General features: G+C 39.1%; 1 protein-coding gene across 1 annotated transcript in view; it reads right to left on the minus strand.

The window, feature by feature from the left end:
• Positions 1 to 6,071, minus strand: part of lrp1bb (low density lipoprotein receptor-related protein 1Bb) — a 282,327-nt gene extending 276,256 nt beyond the window's left edge. The window contains exon 1 of the mRNA XM_055031925.1: positions 5,798 to 6,071. Within this exon, the coding sequence (XP_054887900.1) occupies positions 5,798 to 5,888 (91 nt within the window). The 5' untranslated portion in view covers positions 5,889 to 6,071. The remainder of the gene's footprint in view (positions 1 to 5,797) is intronic.
• Positions 6,072 to 21,861: the final 15,790 nt, after the last annotated feature.

Consider the following 21,861-nt stretch of genomic DNA (forward strand, 5'->3'; position numbering starts at 1 on the left):
GCTCAATCTCAGACTCTGCAGGCCTCAGTTAGAATTGTAAATCTTAAATTTTATGGCAGAACCATCAGAAGAACAAAACTGAGCAAGTTTTGCTCAATTGTAAGGGTTTCCTGGAGAAAATGAATATGGCAGCACGATGATTGCAAAGTTACTTTTTAAATAATCATCAACATTTTAGAACAATGTCCTTTGGACACATGAGAAAAAGATGGACATTCAAGCAAAAAATTATTTAGCATAAATTTGTCATACCAACTGCCAAGTGACAGTGCAGGAGGTATATTGAAATGAGTTTGTTTTGCCGTCAATGAAGTACTGTAGAGTCATTGAGGTGATAGTGGATTCATAAGTACTCTAGAATCACAGGTGACATTTGGCCCAAACTTGGTTACAGAGGAAATTGTTGAACAAAAGAGTTGGCTTTAATATATCAACAATAATGTTGATAGTCAATCAGATCACAACTGTTTAAGGTTATTATTCCTGACAATGACTTTACATGCTGTAAAAGAATGTACACCTGGAAAGTTTTAAAATAAAACCTAAAAAAAGTTCAATGTTATACTTTTATAAAACACGGTCACAATATAAAAACCACCAGAAATGCAAAGAAATTCATTCAAGTAAGGTTACCAATATTAAATAGGTCAGTTGAACTTACGGTAACCTAATATTATGATATTATCAGCAAGAACTATTTTGAGATATTAATTTTATAATTTTTAATTCAAATGTAGAAAAGCCCAGTAATCTGGTGAAATAGAGAACATTTATGTTGTTGATAAATGACAGATGTATTTATGGGGGAGAAAAGGCAAAAAAGAAAAAAACTGCAAATCGAATTGTAGGGAATCAAAATCAGTTTAAAACCATCTAAAGAAAGAAGAATTCAGAACAGGGATGTTAGACCACGAAATATTTAATTTGGCCAAAATTACCTGGAACAATGTGAGTAATGCCTGCTGAGTGACTTCAAACCTCAGTGTTTGTCTTGGATATGGAATTACAGTTAATGCTAAGAAATGTTAAAAACAGAGAAATAAATTATTATTCATATAGATTACCTACTAAATAGAAAAATTATTCTTTTGTTGTCAATATTTTACTCCTTTTGTTGTGTTCTTATGCACAGAATATGTAATTAGAGAGTACTGTTACTCTGTTAAGAAATATAAAATTAAGCAAATAAGTTATTCCAAACACACAAGATGAAGCAGGAATGCAATTCATATGCAAATGTATTTAAATTGCATATACATCTGCATGTGAATGAATGTGTGATTAGCTAATGGACATCAAGGTGTGCTGGTCATTGTACAGACTCTGAGGTCCTCCGTTTTACTGTTTAATATTTCACATAGTCGACAGACAGGTAGATAACAACCATTAATTTGTTTGACAAATCCTGATTTAATATGTGAAATTAAAGGACCTAACATATTTTGCAGGCACATAGCTGACTCATTCACTAAGCATTATCCATATTCTAATACAGCCTATTTGTTCTTTTTCTTATCTTGGTAAATGGAAGTGCTGAAGTGGCTCATATTGAAGTCTGGACAATAATAGGATATTAAAAACAAAATGAAACTCATTTTTTTGCAATTAAGAAGGAACAATAGAAAAATCTGCCTCTCTCTTGTATTTCATTTTTCATTCCATCGATTGCTCCACACCACCCTCTAACTATATAAGTCTACAAAATAGCTGAACATTAATCCTGAAAATGCAGTTTTGTTGTATTTTATGTGTAACATTAAAGAGTAAAGATAAAAACTATCTACAAGTGAACTTGAGCACTAAATGATAGCACTCATCCTGATTTTGTCTCAACCAATGCACATTTAAAACGCACAGTTACTTACATACCCTTCGTGCGATCGTATCTCACTATCTCACTTAATTAGCTCCTGAAGGCACTTTTACCTGCATTAGTGTGTGGACATATCGGTGCCTTTCAGAACACTATCAACTTTTAAATAGGCTATACATTACAAACAACCTTGAGCTGTTTGAACTTGGTGATGCTTATCTTCCACTGAGGTCACTGCATGAGATCCTGAGTATTTAGATGTTTTTTTTTTTTTTTTGCCTTAAGGAAAAATGTTGAAAAACGAAGGAAGTACAATAGTGTTGTCAAATTCCTCAAGCTGTTTTTAGTGTCTGATCAGCGATTTTCTAATACAACAGCCAGGCCAGGTCGACCAGCTCAATGTTAGATGGACATGAGTGATAAGTAGGGAAACACAGAGAGGACGCATTTATTGGAGATAATGCCATTCAAACATTGAATTCTGGAAATGCTTTTAATTCAGTCAGATAACCACGACTCACCACTTGGCATTCAATGCAAAAGGGTTACAACTACGCTGAAATAAATGAATTTCAAACTAATTAGACTAACAACCACTTTTTGTGTCGAAAAAAAGGAATTCCATTATCAGTACTGTGCAACTAACTACAAGATGTTTAATTTGATCTTGGTGCGAATGGAGCAGGACAAATGACACGTATTCATCCCAGGTTTTATTGTAGTGTTTGAATCCAATAGTGCTCAATGTAACAGTTATGTCTATTTTTTTTTTCTTTTTACTTTCAGTCAAAACTAGGTGCTCCCACCCCTTTCAACACTGCTGCAGAGTGTGACACTCTTACAGAGCTGAAAGAGGCAAATCCATCTTTTCATTTCATGCACCAAGAGAAGCATGCAGTGTTTGTCTTGCCTACTGTGATTGCAAGGCAATCTCTAAGTCCCTGTTTTCCAAGCTGTGTTGAAGGGGGCATTTGTGACAGTTTCTCAACAGGCAGAGCAGCCTCGCCACACTTCTCGGCTGGAGAATGTAAAGGAGGGGAAGCTATAGGTAAGACATCATTACAAGGATGATCTTTGAGTTTAAGTTCTGACTTTAAATAATGCCAAATACTCTGCACATATAAATGTAATGGTCAAGTTAAAAACAATATGCACCTTTTTTAATTTAAAACAAGAAAATAAAAGTGTGCATACTGACATTAAAGCCCTGAGTGGAGTAGAGACACAATATGGGGATATTATGTTAATTATATTTTTTATGTATAATATTAAGATGTTGTTGCAACATTGAAACATTAAAGTTATAAATATTTTCGGTTATAAATAATTATTCATAATGAGTCAGACAACACATCAGGTGAAGCCTATGTAAATTCTCAAACATTCTTGTGTCATCATAATAACAAACCAGTTTGTTTTTAAAAAAAGAAAAAAAAACTCAAGCATATCCCCAAGTATATAAATACAAGTGCCTGTTTATGTTATACCCATTACTCCCTCCTGCCCTCAGACTCTAAGGATGTCAGGATCACTTAATTAGGTCAGATATTTAGAAGAGTTGCAGCATTATAACACCAAGGTCACTAAATTGAGCAAAGGGCAAAACAGTGTGTTTTAACATCAGCTAACTTCTGGTAAATGGATACTTAAAAAGATTAACTTTAGGATTATTAGATTTATTACAAAATTACAAAGGATTACAATGGAAGAAAAATATATATTTTTTAATTGGACTTAAATTTAAAGCAGTATACAAACCTCCTGAAATTCTATTTATGGATTTTGGCTTTGGATAGTGATTCACCAATATGGGTTTTCCATGCCAAGATCGAGATCTAATTTTCATTTAGATCCGACTAATTCACTGTAAATGTTGACTGAAGGCAATGTTTGCCCTAGGACCACAAAAAAGTATGAACAAAATGTGCTGCTGGTTATATGATAGAGGTAGTAATTTTGAATTCAGAAGCAAAAAAGGAATGTGCAGATAATTTCCTTTCCTAAAGTAAGGCATGCATTCCTAACCTTTACTTGGTTTTTACTAAACAAATATGTTAATGAAAGGGTATGGGGTTAATTGTGCAGGTGTTTGTTTTATGCATATAATAGAAAATCAAATGAATTAGATCTTTCAGTATTTGATTTGCAGGTTCACTGATAAATCAACTGAAAATTAGTCATCACTTCATTGGTGCATTTATAATTTTAATATGTCAGCCCAAGATAATTAGTGGTCCCTCCGCCTCTGCTTCCCCCCTTACAATACTTTCTGAACCCGTCCCTGACGTGGAGGTTGTTAATTTAATTTAAATCTTGTTAAAAACTTAGCAGTATGCTATTACTTTTAGGGCTATAAATCTTGTATTAGTATTAAGGAGCGTAAGTAGCTGTCTATGAACATGGGAGATAACACAAGCTGGGGGCTGCAGAATTGAACTGTGCTCGGCAAAAAAAAAAAAAAAAAAAAGATCACGATGTTGAGCAAAGCTGGTTGCATATTTCCTTAATAATCATCCAAGATATTTTGGGTAGCAAAGAGATTTCTGTCCAGTTAACCGTTTGTTCTTTTAAAACCACTTTCACAGGACCTATTGTTTATTCAGTTTAACTATAAATATCTTTCACCATTCAATCGCCGAAAAAATGATTCCAGCATTCAGATATAAGGGAAGTGTGGTATTGGTTATAGACATCAAAGGTCATTTTGTGGTCACATAAAACATTTGAGGTGTTTGTCATTTTTATGGGTAAGAGTAATTTTTCATGCCTTTGTTTTTGGATTTAAGGCGCACACAACAAAAGCCCTTTAAAACTGCAGCAAAACGCTGAAGGTAAAATCATCAATTTAGATCAAGTTTGTCATCGACAAGCTAAAGACAAGCTAAAGACATGAAGTATCTATCCTAAAGAAGAGCTGATAAAAGAATGTGTTATCAGTATTTCTGGCTTTGCATATTGCTTGTTTTATTTCAGTTCTCACACAGAGTGATTCACAATAAAATACAAAACAGATCTCTGGTTTAACTTCATATTGTCAAAGTGCATTATTTTGCATCTTTTCAACTTTTTAAGGAATAGAAAGTTACATGTAGAAATTCCAATTTATTACTAAACTTCCATTGATAACTGTAATTTAACTCAACCTGCGATGGGTTTGGTTCCAAAGTTTAAAGAGTCGCATTGCTGGCTAATTGCGCATCATTATTATTTTTGATTTCCAGACGGGACTGTGATAATGATGAATAATTCATGCGAGAGTAAAAGTGTGACAAACAGTCCCCGATCTGCTACCGCTTATTTCAAACAAACTTCAGATATCAGACACCATTCTGTTGTAATAAGCTCCTAAAATAGGGACTCGCTGCAATAAGCTCCTACTAGGTTCTGCCGCGCTCTGTGGAGCTGACCGCACAAACCACTGTCCTATCAAATCCGTTCTGGTGCGATGTTGAAGGATCCCACGGCAAAGATCCAAGCTACAACTCGGATGAATGTAAAAAAAAATCCTCTCCGGCTCAGGGGATCCTTTTTTCTCCTTCACCTGCTGCATTGTAGGATATAGCCTATCTGTGACTGCAGGTGCAGTCACAGATAGGCTGCCGAATCCTGTCCTGGCTCCTCATGGCTGTTCCTGGAAATGCTCAAACACGGCAAAAGCTGTGCCAAATGCACATCCAGCGAGTTCTTATTATACAGGTGGCATTGTTATTTCGGATCAAGCACTGCAACGTGTCATTTTATAGATCCTAAATGTTCCAGGAAAGAATGACACGTTGGGCAGGAAAGGATGAGAAGCATTTCTCTCTCTTTTTTTTTTTTTTTTTTTTTGTTATAATAAACTGTTTAGGATACAGGATGGGTGCGTTTTAAAAACGTGTTAATATCCAGCAACTACACAGCATTGAGAAGCAGTGTGCCAACAGAAGACCAGGGGTGCCAAGTTTCATCGGACTGCGCATCGCCCGCGGTTCCGCTCCGGCTTACCTTTCTCCTCGTCGGACACCTTCGAGGGCTCGGCGCACGGAAATAATCCGGAGGAAAGGGCGAGAAAGGCGAGAAGGAAAAACTCCGACATGTTTCCGGAGAGCGGGCTATACAAGTAGCCACGGTGCTTCTCCCGCTCCTGTTCCTGGTCCGGGTCCAGTCTCCCCCTCCACCACCAGCCCGGTTGACGAGCGCCGTTATCCGGTGATGTCCGGCAGAACCAGTGCGCAGAACGGTGCGGCTCCCTGACACATGCACACCGCCGCTCTGAGCAGCGAACAGGCGCACCGGAGGGTTGAGAGTGAGAGAGGCAGAGAGGACGAGAAGGAGGAGGATGAGGGGACAGAGGGGTGAGGGAGGGAGGCAAGAGCAAAGAGGAGTACGTTTCCTGTCTTTTCTCAATGATTTAATGCCGTCAAGGTGACGCAGCTCGTTGCACATTAATTATATAGTTTTGCTCTGGAGACAGATGATTTGGTGTCGTTATTAGGAACTTAGGCTCAGATGGAGCACAAAAATAAATAATAAAAAAGGATGATTTGAGATTTTTAACACTAAGAAAGTTTAGCATGATCATAACAGGATGCATTCATTTTAAATACACAAGTCCTTCCTTCTCCCTTTGGTTTAGTTCTATTAAAAAAATAATAAAAATTTGAAAATGACATTACATATTTCTAGGCAGCCAAGTTAATATTTTTCTGAAAGTGAAGGTGAAGTATTGCTTTATTTCAGACACCTGACCAGTTGATTACAACAATAATCAACATTTCAATAAAATGACTTACCTGTCCAGTATATCAAAACATATTTGTGGTTTTGAAAGTCTGCTTTTGTTTAACAGAATTGGTACCATTATTCATGTTATTATCTCAAATTAATTTATATTATTGTGGTTTTTTATTATTATTTTCTGACAGGGAGAAAAAAAAACAGGATACAAACAATCATGGAAACTTTTTCACTTTAAGCTGAACCTTTTTAAGCCATTGCTTAGTTCGGACATTTTGTTTTCTCTGAAAAAATAATGTCAACTGTGCTGACACTAATGATAAATGTGGGTCTAAAAAGTATGCCTTTGAGCTGAACAGCACATTTACAGTGTGTGCAAAATCTCTCCTAATCATACTGTCAGGTTCTGTGTTTAATTCTGAGTTTCTGTGTCCTGAGTCTCCTCGTTGTCCTGTCTTCCCCTTGATTGTTCCCAGGTGTGTCTTGTTCTCCTGATTACCCTCAGTGTATTTAGTCCCTCCTGTGTCCTTTGTTCCTCGTCGGGTCCTTGTCGTTGTTTGTCAGATTGTCGTACTTTTGCCTTTGTCTGCCGTTGTGTGTTTAGCCGCCTGTATGACCAGTTGCTACCGGCGTTGAGCCCTGGCTTCCGCTCAGCCGTGCTGCCTGGCCGCGGACTCTGTTGACTGTGTTTTTGTGGATTATTTTCATTAAATTACTCACCATTCACCTACCTGGGTCTCCAGCGTCTGCCTCACCATCTCCACTTCACCACTTCCTGACAGAAGGACCCGACCACTACAAGGTGAGGCCGCTACCATCTTGGCCCAGATGGACCGAGAGGACTGGATCCAGCAGCAGTTGGAGTTGGCACAGAGGGATCTCAAGGATGTAGAAATCCTGCCTTCTCCGCTGCTGCTGGAGGAAATGGGGCTAAAATCAGACTTCGACCTAGCGAAGAGCCAAATTCACAACCCTATAGCTATCACCGACTCATCTCCGCCACACCCGTTCAACTGTTTTCAAATAACCTCCGAAGAAGACTTCACGCACCTCTTCAAACTGTTTCAAAGGGACTCTTTTATGCTGGAGCTAGTCTTTGAATTATATGACGAGTTTGTCCAGAAGAAACATTCCACTCCATGCCCAGCTCCAGCATCTGTTCCTCGTCCTGCTCCGCCGGACCCCGCTCCGGCTGCCGTTCCTGCTCGGCCGGACTCCGCTCCGGCTTCGGCTCCTGCTCGGCCGGACTCCGCTCCGGCTTCGGCTCCTGCTCGGCCGGACTCCGCTCCGGCTTCGGCTCCTGCTCGGCCGGACTCCGCTCCGGCTTCGGCTCCTGCTCGGCCGGACTCCGCTCCGGCTTCGGCTCCTGCTCCGCCGGATCCCGCTCCGGCTTCGGCTCCTGCTCCGCCGGATCCCGCTCCGGCTTCGGCTCCTGCTCCGCCGGATTCCGCTCCGGCTCCTGCTCCTGCTCCGCCGGATTCCGCTCCGGCTCCTGCTCCTGCTCCGCCGGATTCCGCTCCGGCTCCGGCTCCTGCTCCGCCGGATTCCGCTCCGGCTCCGGCTCCTGCTCCGCCGGATTCCGCTCCGGCTCCTGCTCCGCCGGATTCCGCTCCGGCCTCGGTGGACTCTGCTCCTTGTGCCGCTGCTCCGGCAGCCTCTATCCCTAGTGCTCCTCCCGAGACTCCCAGTGCTCCTCCCGATACTCCCAGTGCTCCTCCCGATACTCCCAGTGCTCCTCCCGAGACTCCCAGTGCTCCTCCCGAGACTCCCAGTGCTCCTCCCGAGACTCCCAGTGCTCCTCCCGAGACTCCCAGTGCTCCTCCAGTGTCCCCTAGTGCTCCTCCAGTGTCCCCTAGTGCTCCTCCAGTGTCCCCTAGTGCTCCTCCAGTGTCCCCTAGTGCTCCTCCAGTGTCCCCTAGTGCTCCTCCAGTGTCCCCAATTGCTCCTCCAGTGTCCCCTAGTGTTCCTCCAGTGCCCCCTAGTGTTCCTCCAGTGCCCCCTCCGGACCTCGCCCGTGGGGTCTGCCGCGGGCGCCTGGGACGCCCTCCGGACCTCCCCTGTGGGGTCTGCCGCGGGCGCCGAGGACGCCCTCCGGACCCCCTCGACGCCTCTGCCCTCTTTCTGTTTAGTTTTGGACTCTTGGCCCCTCCTTGTGTTTCCGCCCACCTTTTGTGGGTAGTTTTTTGTTTTCTGGACTCTGGCCCTCCTTCCGTCGCCCCTCCGCCCACCCTGGTTTTTGAGTTTTGGATTTTGGTTTTGGGCGTCTGGTAGCCGCCCTTTAAGGGGGGGTACTGTCAGGTTCTGTGTTTAATTCTGAGTTTCTGTGTCCTGAGTCTCCTCGTTGTCCTGTCTTCCCCTTGATTGTTCCCAGGTGTGTCACTGATTACCCTCAGTGTATTTAGTCCCTCCTGTGTCCTTTGTTCCTCGTCGGGTCCTTGTCTTTGTTTGTCGTTGTTTGTCGTACTTTTGCCTCTGTCTGCTGTTGTGTGTTTAGCCGCCTGTATGACCAGTTGCTACCGGCGTTGAGCCCTGGCTTCCGCTCAGCCGTGCTGCCTGGCCGCGGACTCTGTTGACTGTGTTTTTGTGGATTATTTTCATTAAATTACTCACCATTCACCTACCTGGGTCTCCAGCGTCTGCCTCACCATCTCCACTTCACCACTTCCTGACACATACCTTTACAAAGTTCAAAGAAGGAAATACAGTTTTTAAAATACCTTTAGCAGGATTAAGTTTTGTTTGGTAAAAAAATAAATAATTAGTGGGTAAAATAAATAAATAAATGCACACTTGGCTATTGAGAAGCAATTGTTTACTGGAGGCAGACTCTAATTGCTAAAGGCTGGCTGTGACGCATGTAATGTTGCAAGTTGACAAAACTTACCAGAAATTGCGTGCACTGTAAACAACCTCTTGGGTAGTAGATTAGAGGCATGAAACGTCACACATTCCTCTTACTCAGACTTTAACTGCTCAATATTTGGAAGAGGGACCAACACAGATTGAATGGCTGCACTCATCTCCTCCACCATCATTGCCAAACCACAGCCCAAGGCAGTCTACAATTTTAAAACAGTGCAGACAAGCAATTGTTCACAAAGTATCCCGTTTGCTTATAGGCCCAGTTTAAATGTATTTAGAAAAATCTAGCTCAATAGGCAAAATCCCAGATGGAGCACTGAAAGAAGATGAGAATCAAGCACAGCCACCAAACAGCTCCTCTGGCTAGTGGCAGCAGCAATTAGAAAACACCTGGTGGAAATGCATGTCATGCCAACTACATCAGAATCCAGCGCTCCTAAGAATCGTAAATGGTGTAATGGTGGAGCATTGTTTGACCTTCTTATTTGACATATGCAGAATTTTTATAATAACTGATGGTAACAGTTATTTGATTGTGCTATGAAATGGCACTGTGGCTGGAAAATACATAACACCATCCCTTTACCACAACAAATTGAATATCTGAAAAGTCTTCATTTGCATTAATTTACCAGATATTTTGATTCCCTAAATAAAAACCAGTGAGATCTATTGCCTTCCGGAGTCTCTGAAACACTGAAGAGTCTAGTTTTGTGTGATCCATTCTTAGGATAAATAAAGTAAATATTATGAACAAAACTTTTCACAAAGCAGTAGGGAAACCAGGGATACTGTTAAGAAGTTTAAAGCAGGGATAGATTATAAATCATTATCCTCATGGAACTTTGTTCAGTCCATCAATCAGAGATGGAAAGAGCATGGCACATCATCAAGAACTGGTTAGATAAGTGCAAAATTATGCCTTTCAGTCTGCATAAAAAATGCTCAATCTAACTATAACATAAGACATCTCTGAATATGCAATTCACACCTTGAAACATAGAGGTGGGATCATTATGCTGTGTAGATGTTTGTCTTTAACAAGCACAGGGAAACTGTTCAGAACTGATGGGAGCTGAATGCAATTAAATACATTGTAATCATACAGGAGAGTCTGCTAGAGGCTCCAAAGGACTTGAGACACAAAGGAATGATTAGATCAAAGCTTCGTGTGTTCGAAGGCCCCAGTGAAGATGCACACCCTAACTGAACTGAGAATCTTTTGCAAAATTTGAAAATTGATGTTCACAGATTTTCTAAATGCAATAGGACTGAGCATGACCCATTTTGTAAAGCAGGAATGGACAGACTTTCAGTATCTATATGCAAAGGGATACAAGAGAGGCATCCCAAAAGGATTGGGATATGTGATTGCAGCAAAAAGTATTTCTACAAAAGTACTGACTCAGGGAGGCAAATAGAAATGGATGTCAGCTTCTCAAATTTTTCTTTAGATAGAAAAACCTTGGTGTCATTTTCTTTCTACCTCAAAGCTGTGCACTGCTTTATGATAGAAGACTGAGCATATATCGAAGTTTGAGATTACAATATGATAAAAGCAAGCACTGTGAATACTTTTGCAAGACACTGGTGTGATTTTAAATGTGCTAATCTACAATTTCTTTGATATTTTATAAAAGATTATGAATTTGAGAACAAAGCAAACATAAACATATCTGAAAGCAGGGTTAAATCTATAGCTTTCAGCAAAAAATCTATTCTTCTGTTGAGGAGTTATGTTTCTTCAACAGAAGAAAAACTGACTTGGTAGATAAATGATCAAGATTGCACTCTGCCTTCCTTCTCTGAAGTGTTGCGTGGGAAGTTGTATGGTATCATGTTATTGTGTTGGCTTTGTTCCGACATCAAAATTTATGTAGCTCTAGATGGGAAGAGTTCAGCTGACCAATAAGGCTTTCTTACATGGAGATGTTAAATAAAAGACCTGAGTGGCTCGGTTTCTGCAGCCAACCAATTTTCAGTTTTATGATTTTCATTTCAGAACACAGGCATCAGCGGTTGTTAAAAGAGATCATATACATTTAAAATGTTGCACATGTGACCTTGGATGCATACAGTAAAATTCAAATTCAAATGTGTTAGTCTAATTTCTCAGACTAACGGTAGTAAAATAACCTTTAAGCAGGCCTTAAGTGTACTTGTTAGTATGAAAACCTTTCAGATAATGTGTGTTCATAAGCTGCAAATGGGGGAAAAAAAATCACCATTATCATGATCAACAGAAACAAAAGCTTAAAACATATCTTATCAGCTTAGGTGTAATTAACCCATATATCGTGTCTCAGTGAATTGAGTTACTCAAATAAATTACCTTTTTTAAAAATATAATTTCTAATTTATTTTGTTGTTTCCACCTAATAGATGTTTGTTGCATTTAAGAACATATCTAATCTGAAAATTAGTGGCTCTAGATACTGCAAAAGGACTCAATCTGTCGCTGTATGAGTTTGAATAATGCAGGCAAAAAAACAAAACAAAAAAAAAGCCACCCCCATGAGCTCTGCTGTCAATTACTGATGTCTGACAATGGTTAATGTAGGTCACTTGGCTGATGAAACACAAAAAGCCAAATATCTTGTGCTGTCATATAGACTTTCATAAAGAAGTATTTGAACACTTCCCGTCAGTCAACTTAAAAACAAGTTGGTCAAGGTTACTGACTTGCACATTGAAATAAATTTAAAGAACCATCCTTTAATCCATCCATTGAGAGATCAAGTTAAAATTATCAAACAGTTTGAGGAAGGAAACGCAGTCATCCCTCCTGCCAGCAGTCCTCTCCAGCTTTTTCTAAGGTGTCATATTCATTTAACCTTGTTAGCGTTAAATGAAACAAAAAGGTTAAATACAAATGTATCATTTCTTCGGGGTGATGGTTGAAGTCATTTTAATGTTGCCAGGTGGTCAAGAGTGGAAATGAGTGGCATTACACAAGGTGACTGACATTGTTTCTTCTGCTTCAGATTGGTTGCTTCTGACTAATTATTTTATTTGTGCAGATGGCAATAGGACCTCAGAGAGGAGGCAGAGTATCTGTCCCAGACAGAACATGCAAACTCTACACAGAAAGACCCCAGGCCGGGAATCGAACCCAGGTCCTTCTTGCTGCGAGGCAACAGTGCTACCAACTGCGCCACTGCGCATCCCGCCAATGTTTCATGTTCAAAAAACTTTTCATAAAACAGAAAAAATACAGCTGTTTAGGGTTCAAAAGAGACAGACACTCATGCCATAGAAATAAAATAAGCACCACCCATCACACATATTGAGGTAAGGCTGTTATAAAACTAAAGTTGGCATTTCTGTTTTGGAGCTAACTGCAGCCTGGCAAGTCTACCTGCTAAACAGCAGGACAGCCAAAAGACACAATTTTCAGTACAAAAAGAAAAAAAAAAAAACAAAACGGAAAACTAAATTCAGCAGTGCTCACTCAATATTTTTCCTTCTTTTAGAATTTTATATGTCAGGATGTTATGACTACAAGAATAAATATGTTACCGGTAATTCTGAAAAAGTACATCAAACTAAATCTAGTTCATCTGTTTCAAGTAAAATTGTGTTATTCTATACATTTTCTTTTCTTAAATTTTGTGGTCATGACATTTTCACTCCATGTTATAAAATTAAATTAATATACCTGCCCATCCCTATATATTATCCCTTTTGTTTGTGGAGTTGTACGGCCATCTGTGTTTAAAGAACAATCACAATATAATATAATTAAACAAAGCATTGAGTAAGAAAACAGTAAGATGCCACTCTGATAGAAATTTACCTCGACAAACCTTTATGCAGAACAGTTTGTCTCAGCTTAGTATTGAGTTGTCACAAAAACTGAAGAGGTCCAAGTCTTCAAGGACATTTCACATCGACTTGCAGCTATTTCTCACTGGCAGCACTACACTGTTTTCAGTCTCCCAAAAAAAGGCAGACAAACCCCACAAATGAATAATTTCATGAGGCTGTCATTTTTTTTCCTTTGACTGCTGGGAGCAGACAGGATTTTTTTTGTTGCAATCATCGTGGCAACATTGTGACCGAAGTGCTTCAGCTTTTTCTGATGATTATAAAGTGCTCTTCTTGTGTCCTGAATGATTCATGTATGCTAACTTTTCTGCCATGTTCGCTGGTAGTACATTGTGTGTTTTCTGCCTCTTCTTTTCACCTTTAGCCTCAATTAGCCCAGATTCACCCACCATTGCAAGATCACTTCAGCAAGAGTGTAACAACCTTTTTGTTTGTTATGAACATGTCAATAGTAGTAGTGCAAATCATGATCTAGCACATGTGTCAAGGGAAAGAGCTTGTGGCTGTCACAGTATAACGGAGGTAAAGCAGAGGCTAGAGTGACCTAACAGGCTACTCATGCATTGTGTATCACTCAGTTGCAGGACAGGTCCTAAAACAGAACAGTGGTCTGGCTTCTTTGCCTGTTGTCGGGATACAAGAACACCGCAGTACAGTCTGCTGCCCTCATGACATCGAGGTGACACATCTCGTTGAAGTGATGCTCTGAGGGTCGTTGTTTTGTGCCTTGCCTGTGGAGCTCCACTAACTCTCTAAAATGTGGTTCCCCATGTCAGTTTCCACAATGCTTCCAGCTGTACTTCGAATACCAATAGCATTATCCAGAATTAGCACCAACCATTGACCCTGCTTGACCCTGTCTTGACTGCAGGCTCATTATCCAGCTATTGCTGGGGTTGTGGTTTCTACCTCGGCTTTATGATCCCGGTGTTCTCAGGAACTGGGTGTGTGTAAGATTCAGCTCATGAGTCAAGCAAATTCAGGCTGACATTTTTTTTTTTGTTCGGATTGGCAGATATGAGTAAGAAAAGAAGGGAACATACTGAATGGAGGTCATGTCTGCCTTGATGCAAAGCCGTTGCCGGATCCATAAAGAGATGAGGATACACGGATGTTCCCCTGGGTATCATTCCTCATTGATCAAACAGTAGGATGACAGACCATTTGCTGCAGGAAACACAGCACTCTCATCATGCTGGAAATGACTTGCATTTTGTTAAAAGGCAAAATGAGAATTGTACCTTTGTTAAATCCAGGCTAGTCATTCAGGGTCTAGAGAGGGACTACATGTTTCTCAGCATGTGCTTCTGGTAGGTATGCCAACAGCAGCTGAGTAAGGAGGCCTAGTCACAGTTGGTTAACATACTGTTGAACTTGTAACTGTGGAGGCCTTGGGAGTACAGTTAGTTTATTATATTTCATAAACCAATTTGAGATGAGAGGAGCTTTTAGAATGGTGCATTATCATGCTGGAATTAGGCATTTGAAGGTGAGTAAACTGACTATAAAAATGATGGTATACAATTTTTCAGTGATAAAAAACTACAAACTACAACTAATTTACAATGTGCAAGTTACAATTCTTGCATTGCTGGTCAATTTGTGCATCACTAACTATTCTTTTGCAGCCTTGATGCCTGCTGAGAGTGAAAGATGTGGCCTAGGGTGGAGCGAGCTTGAAAGCTGAGATCTACAAAATACACTCAACCCCAAGCTGTGTAATCACAGAACAGGCTCCAGGTCAGTGCACCCCTATGCCAAATTGTACCTACACATTACAATTGTGTTCCATCCTACCATTTCATACCTGTAAACAAACCATGTTGTACCCATGTACTTAACTACCAAAAGAATAAAACTGCTAAGTTGTATTTAAGTGTTTTTTTTGTTTGTTTTTTTCATTGAGCTAAATAAGAACATTGTGTGATGTAAGATGTTTTGTCAATAACTTATTTCTACTGGTTTTGTTTCTAATCACATTCTTCTCATAAAACCACGACCCTGATAAAACTAAAGATATCACTTGCAAATTTCTGCTTTGTAAATTTTTACTGGAGTCACAAAAATACATTACCTTAAGTAATAAGTAGATCATAGAAAATCTCTCTCCTGAAAATGCTTATAGTTGTCAAGTTATTTTATTTCTAGTTTTTTTAATTCACAAATTTTATGCATAATAGTCACACTATTCAATGTTACACTTTGCATCACTAGGATTGGACAGTAATTATTAGTTGTGCTTTGTTTTTGTTTTTGTTTTTTTTTAAATTATTATCTTCTCATTTACATGTTCAGATTCAGTTCAGTTAATTATAGAACAAATCTAAACATCAGTCTAAGTCTTATTGAAATCTACCAAATCCATCCTTTATCTAATCATGCTTATCCTTGCAGTCACACTGTAATATTGCAGAAAACAAAACCAAAATACACGGCCCAGACACGGCTACCATGGAAAGAAAATATGGAAATAAAAGAATCAGAGAGAGCTGAGCCCTATTCGCAACAATAACAGCAAATAATGCATAATGGTGGATAGCAGAATAAAATACCCAGATGAGAAAGAATGGCAAGTATATCCTCAAGCAGTACAAAGTTATAGCAGCAGAAATACCTCTAGAAAAATTTTAACCTGTCTCTCTATCGGATTTGTCAAAATGGAAACTAATTATGGTTTGGGGGAAGCTGAAAACCCTCTTGGGTAGTTTAACCTGTGCTCATCCTGTGACTGCTTGATCCATCATGTCTCAATCTCCACCCACGCACAGAAGTGGCACATAGAGCACACATTGTCCTTGATTCACTGATCAGTGAGCTGTGTGCAAGAAGGATGTGTGATTAGTGTGTGAATTATCAAAGACAGCTGTATAGATGTGTGTGCAAGTATCTGTATGTCTGAATTAAAGAATGCCTCCTGCACTGTTAGGGGCTTGGAGTGATCAGTAAGACTAGGAAAATGCCAAAAGGCAATTGCAACCCATTCCATGTACCATTTACAAACTGTCACCATGTAATGGCTCCTCAATGCACTTTCATGCACATCTCAGGGGAGTTGAACATCACGCATTAAGTTTTTACATATGCAGTTGCTGTGATGCCATTTCCTTTGCTAAGCTCTTTGTGGAGCAGTTTCAACAAAGCAATTTCCAGTTAATTGCCTTTGTGTGAGTGCCGGAACAAAAGAAAAAAAAAAAAAGCAGTAGCAATATGTATCTATTCATGAGTGAAGGAACAAACCCTGGGTCCTGTAAGTGAGAAACAGCAGGACATCAGCCCTGTCTTGAAAGAACTCATTTTTTTTCCTGTTATTAGTTTGTGTTTAATATATATTTTTTAAAATTATACCAACACACTTTATCAAACTCAAGGGAAAGCAAACAAGCAGTTCACACAAAGACTTTACTCTGGTAGGCGATGGTACTAATGTTTAACTCACTCCTGCCATCTAGAGCTACAGTAGAATTCCGCTGCTGATCCGAGTGTGCTTCCTAACTCCAGCAACACGCGATGATCTATATAATAATGATTAAATTATAGCCTGCACATGCCAAGCAGCTCAAGGTAATCAAGGGATGTTCAAAAAATAACATTTTTTATTCTAAGTAGTAAGTTTGTTCTTTCTGTTTCACACTAAAGACGTCCAGATGCTGTCTGTCCATCTCAATATGACAGGTAAAACCTTTTCCCTCTGCATTATTTTTTACTGGTTCCCAGTGGACCGCAGGGCTGAAGGAGCCATAACACAGACATAGCCCCCTCACCATCTTACTCCTCTTGCAGCTGGAACCCACCGCTACTGAATAATGAACTCAATCTCAGCTCAACCTCAGGGGGGAACCTCAGCGTTGCCCTCAGCTGAGTACAATGCTTTTGTTGCTCATCTGCGCGTGCTCGCCCCCACACATGCACTCTCTCACACACTTTCGCCCACCATCATTCTTCTCTGCCACAAGTAGTTCTGTGAAAAATGCTCCACTGATTGGCAGCAGAAAGAAAAAAGAAAAAAAAATTGTGTGGCACAGAGAGCTGTGAGACATCGAAGGATCGCAACGGTTTGAGCTTGGGGGGGGAAGATAGAAAGACAGGAGTAGAAAGGTAGGGAGGTTGTGGCATGTGTATGTGTGTACAAAAGTGGTTGAGCAGATTCCCAGCGGTTCAAGCCACCGCATTTTTGAGGGACCACGTCAAGTATTTCTAGTGAGAAAAGTGGATGGAAGATTGGAACAGAGGGGAAGCTTTCACACGGCGGAGAGGACGTGAGGGGTGAGATGAAAGAGACAGCCGCTGGACACCATAGCTAATGAATGGACACACTTCCTGTTCCTGATTGAGATTTAAGAGGTGTGAGTAGTTATAGCTAAGGGGGGTCAGCACCAGTGGTGAATGAGCTGACCTTTCAAAAAGCCCTTCACCTCCCCTGCCTCCTCGCTGAGCACATTAACTGGAGAAATATGGCAGCGTTTCAGTAGATCCTTCATAATTATCTTAAGATGCTAATGAAATTTGTCGGTTGCTGAGCAGGAAACTATAACTTAAAAACATTGTCTAAAGATGCATAGCAGGACATGAACAAAGTCTGTGCATTAGGAGAGCATTGTTTGGTATCACTGTGCTTCTTTTGCATCTCCTTTTACTTGGCACACATCTTGTGTCCATAATTCCTAGTGACAGATCCACTTCTTGACGTGGCAGCAAGCCAACACACAGTAACACTTAAACCACCTCAGCAACAATTCTGTTACGACTTGGGTTGAATGAGATTCAAATTCATTATTTTAATTCAGAAAAGCTTTAAAACAAGCTATCAATATAATGAAATGTTGATTATTACAACACAATTCTTTCACTTATTCATGTTTTTATGCTGATGTACAGAAACATATTGTGACAAAGTATGAACGGGCTAATGGATTTAGATTTTGCTTGCATGTATCCAAATATTAAATTTATTATCAGACAAAGACAAGCTAAGAAATAATAAATTCAAATCCAGATTTCAGAAGATGATTTCATTTATTAAGGGAATTTAATCATCAAAACCATTGCTGGACCTGGGTGAAAAAAATAATTCCTCCCCAAACCAAAAGGTTAGTTTTGCCCCCATTGGTGGCAAAAGCTGTCATTTACTGTAGATCTTGGTCCACTCTACTTTCTACATTTGTTTTAATTTAGTCATTAGTTTAAAATCAAAATGCAGCATTTAGTCAAACTCAGACTTTGATTAAGCCACTGAAAAATTGTTGTGCTTTCTCAACCCGTTGTGATTTGTTTTTGCTGGTGGGTTTCAGCTCATTGGGCTGAACATAACAAAATGTACTTGAGCTCTAGGTTACAAACTAATGAAAGAGCAACATTCAAGGTTCGGCCAAGGGTCCACAACAGCCTTTTGGCTAATGTTGGTACATTTGCAACAATACTATTAATGTACAATGTTCCTGTCAAGTCTATTCTATTCTGTTCTATAGCAAATTATCCAAGCCCCAAAGCCCAGAAAATCACATTACCACTGCCGACATTTTTGACTGCAGGTAAGATATTCTTTTCTGCTCACTGACAGATTCTGTGATATCTCTGTAACTGTAAAAATGTGATGGATAGTGTCTGCGGTTTCGTAACTACCTTTTTAAAGCCTTGATGACAATTACCAAATCTGTTCAGATAATGATCTGACTGTTGTTGTCTCCTTGTGGGAATAAATGGTCACCGATTTCTGGTTTCAGACGGCTGTACTTGCACAGACTTGCTTAGCTCAGAATGGAGAACAAAACAGAGAACTGGTGAAGAGGAAAAACAGCAGGAGAATAAAAGAGAGCAAAATAAATGTGCAAGTTTGTAGTTATGAAAGCACTGGAAGAGAAAATAATCCACAATACCACAGGTTTTTATCATGGACATGTGAAGGGTCAGAGATTGGTGTCCCCTGATCAATAAGGGAAATCAAATCCACTGCAGACTCGAAGATTTTTCCTCACAGAACTCCAAGGTATAGTGATATAAACAGGGTGTAATGAGGAATATGAGCTTTGCAGCAAGACGCCATCTTTCCTCGCACCCCCTTTTCATTTTTTGTGTAGGGGCTCATTGATATGCACAGTGGTTCTACTCTGATAATTGCCTGCTGAGCTCCAGATCAATTCTTTAATTTGCTATCAAAACTCAGTGATGTCATTCGTGCTCGGTCTTACCAGGCTTAGGGTTAAGAAAAATGCAATGAAGTGGGTCAAGAAAGACAACCGGGGTACAAAAATCCCCAACAAAACACAAGAAATACACATATTGTATGATTGCATTTCTGACAGATGAGCTTTTGTAAAAATAAGACTGAATGGACAGAGCCAACATTGAAATGTTCAGAAGTAGAGCTTTAAAATCACATTAAGATACATGGGTTACTCCAGGTTATCTTGTTGAATATGGTATCAAGCATGGGAAATTACTTTTTAAAATCTTATTAAATTAGATACTGCTCTTTATTTCTTGTTCTAATGAGTTACGTGATGTGGGTGATGAATGCTTGAACAGGAGTGACACAAGAACTATGACTAAATCCTCATATTAATATGAAAAGCAACAGATAGTGAATGATTGAAACAAAGACAGGAGGGTGGATAATTAGGGGAGGATTTTTCTTATGAGCAACTCTTCCACTTAAGAAAATCAGTTTATCCATAGGATTCAAATTCACTTTCAGCTATGAAAAATTTTAATTGTAAAACAGCTGATTTTCACTTAATCTGACAAAGAAGACATTAGCTAAGATGTTTCAGTTAACCACTTAAGTTTATATTATACAATATTTTATAAATATATAAAAAAAAATACAAATGAAAACTGCAACAACATTGCATTCTTTTCATGCTTGATCATTTGTAAAAATGGATGTGCCTGCAGTTAAAATAACCCTAACATCAACAAGTGAAAAGTGCAACCTTTTATGTAGAGTGGGGCTAATCTGATGATTATTTTTTTGCAAACCAATCAATAACTGAGTAGCGGAAGGTGCTTAACAGAAAATTATTTAAGTTTTTATTTTTTACATAAATTACCTGGGTGAAACTAAAGCTATGCCACTTGGTCTTCTATGTTAGAGTTGCTTCTCTATACTATGTGTTTAGTAGTAAACACATAATATAGAATGGATGGATATATGACTGTATTGGGCTGGAGGTTTAGTGCCCCACTGCAATTGATGAGTGCTTTCCAAGTGGATACTTTCTCTTTTTTGTTTGTTTGTTTGTTTGAATAACTAGAAAACAAAGTTAAGTTTGCTGCCATGCCAGCCACTGTGAAAGGATCATTATTGGCATGGATGAAATTGAGCACATACTGTTAATATCAGGTTATTCCTATATCTTTTACCTTAGTGGGTGCTTAGTCCTCAACACCAGTACATTAAGCCAAATCTACAGTGAAGGTTCACCGCAGACTATTTTAGGGTAAAGAAGATAGCAACAAGTTTGTTTCCCTCAAAAGCTTTCCACAATTTGTTGCACTTTTTTTTATGAACTTAACTCATTCCTAATAAGTTCTGTTGAGTTTTTAAATGAATACATGTCATCTGTGCGCAACAACACTCAAACGCAAGTTTAATATTTTGCAGGAATGCACTCAAAACACTCAACCTTGGATCTTAAATCAAAAGTCTAATCTTTTCGATTGCAAGCCTACATTACTTTGTAGGCTTGCAATTAAAATACCTCATTTTCAATAGCACACTATGTTTCAAGTATAACTGTGGAAAACAATTCAAACAAAATGCTGAGTTCATGCTGGTGAGAAAAGTTGATAGTTTTAACAAAAAATTACTTTTCAGAGTTAGAAAAGAAACACTTCACTTACCTCTATTTTGATTTAAAATTCCACCTCTGCAGAAACCGCTGAACATTTTCCATATGAAATCACGAATAAGTAAGATGCTAAACCTATGTTGCATAATTGTGTTAATGCCATAGTTGTGTTAATAACTTTAGTTGATGTTAGGGAACAAGTTTGTTTCACTTGAAATTGTTGTATTGCAAAAGTTTTGCTAAGTATTGCAAAACTTTTGCAATACTTAGAAGTGAAGTCATACACAGGCAATATTTTAATGGAGTTTTTAATTAAGCATGAATTTTGCATCTAAGATTAAACTATTCTTTTATACATCTTCAAATACAGAATTAATTTAAAATAAGCTAGTCAGAGCTGCACAGTAGTACAATTATTGGCATGGTTGCCTCACAGCAGAAAGGTCCCGAGTTCAAATCCACAGTGGAACTCTTCTGCTTGTAGTTAATGAGTCATCCTGATTTTGGTTTGATCATTAAGTCATAATTTATCATTTTTCTTCCAGGTCAACTGATCCATATTTAATATTTATGCTATTTAATTAATATTTGATTTAATTGTATATAGGATTGAACATTTCTATTATAATCTCTCTTATTATTAAAAACCAACACAAATAACTTGATATGCATGATGAATAAGCTTAGGTGCATGTGTAAACAGTTTATTTATGGGTTAAAAAAAAGGAAGTAATAAAGGACAAACCAGGAATTTGATGGTTTTAGGAGCTTATTGACCTGAAGATCCCAGAGACTGGATGATAGAAGCCCAGTAAAAGATATATATATTTATATATATATAATTTTTTGGCCAAA

Source organism: Poeciliopsis prolifica, unplaced genomic scaffold (assembly GCF_027474105.1).
Source record: "Poeciliopsis prolifica strain line A6 unplaced genomic scaffold, Auburn_PproV2 SCAFFOLD007, whole genome shotgun sequence".
Lineage (NCBI taxonomy): Eukaryota > Metazoa > Chordata > Actinopteri > Cyprinodontiformes > Poeciliidae > Poeciliopsis > Poeciliopsis prolifica.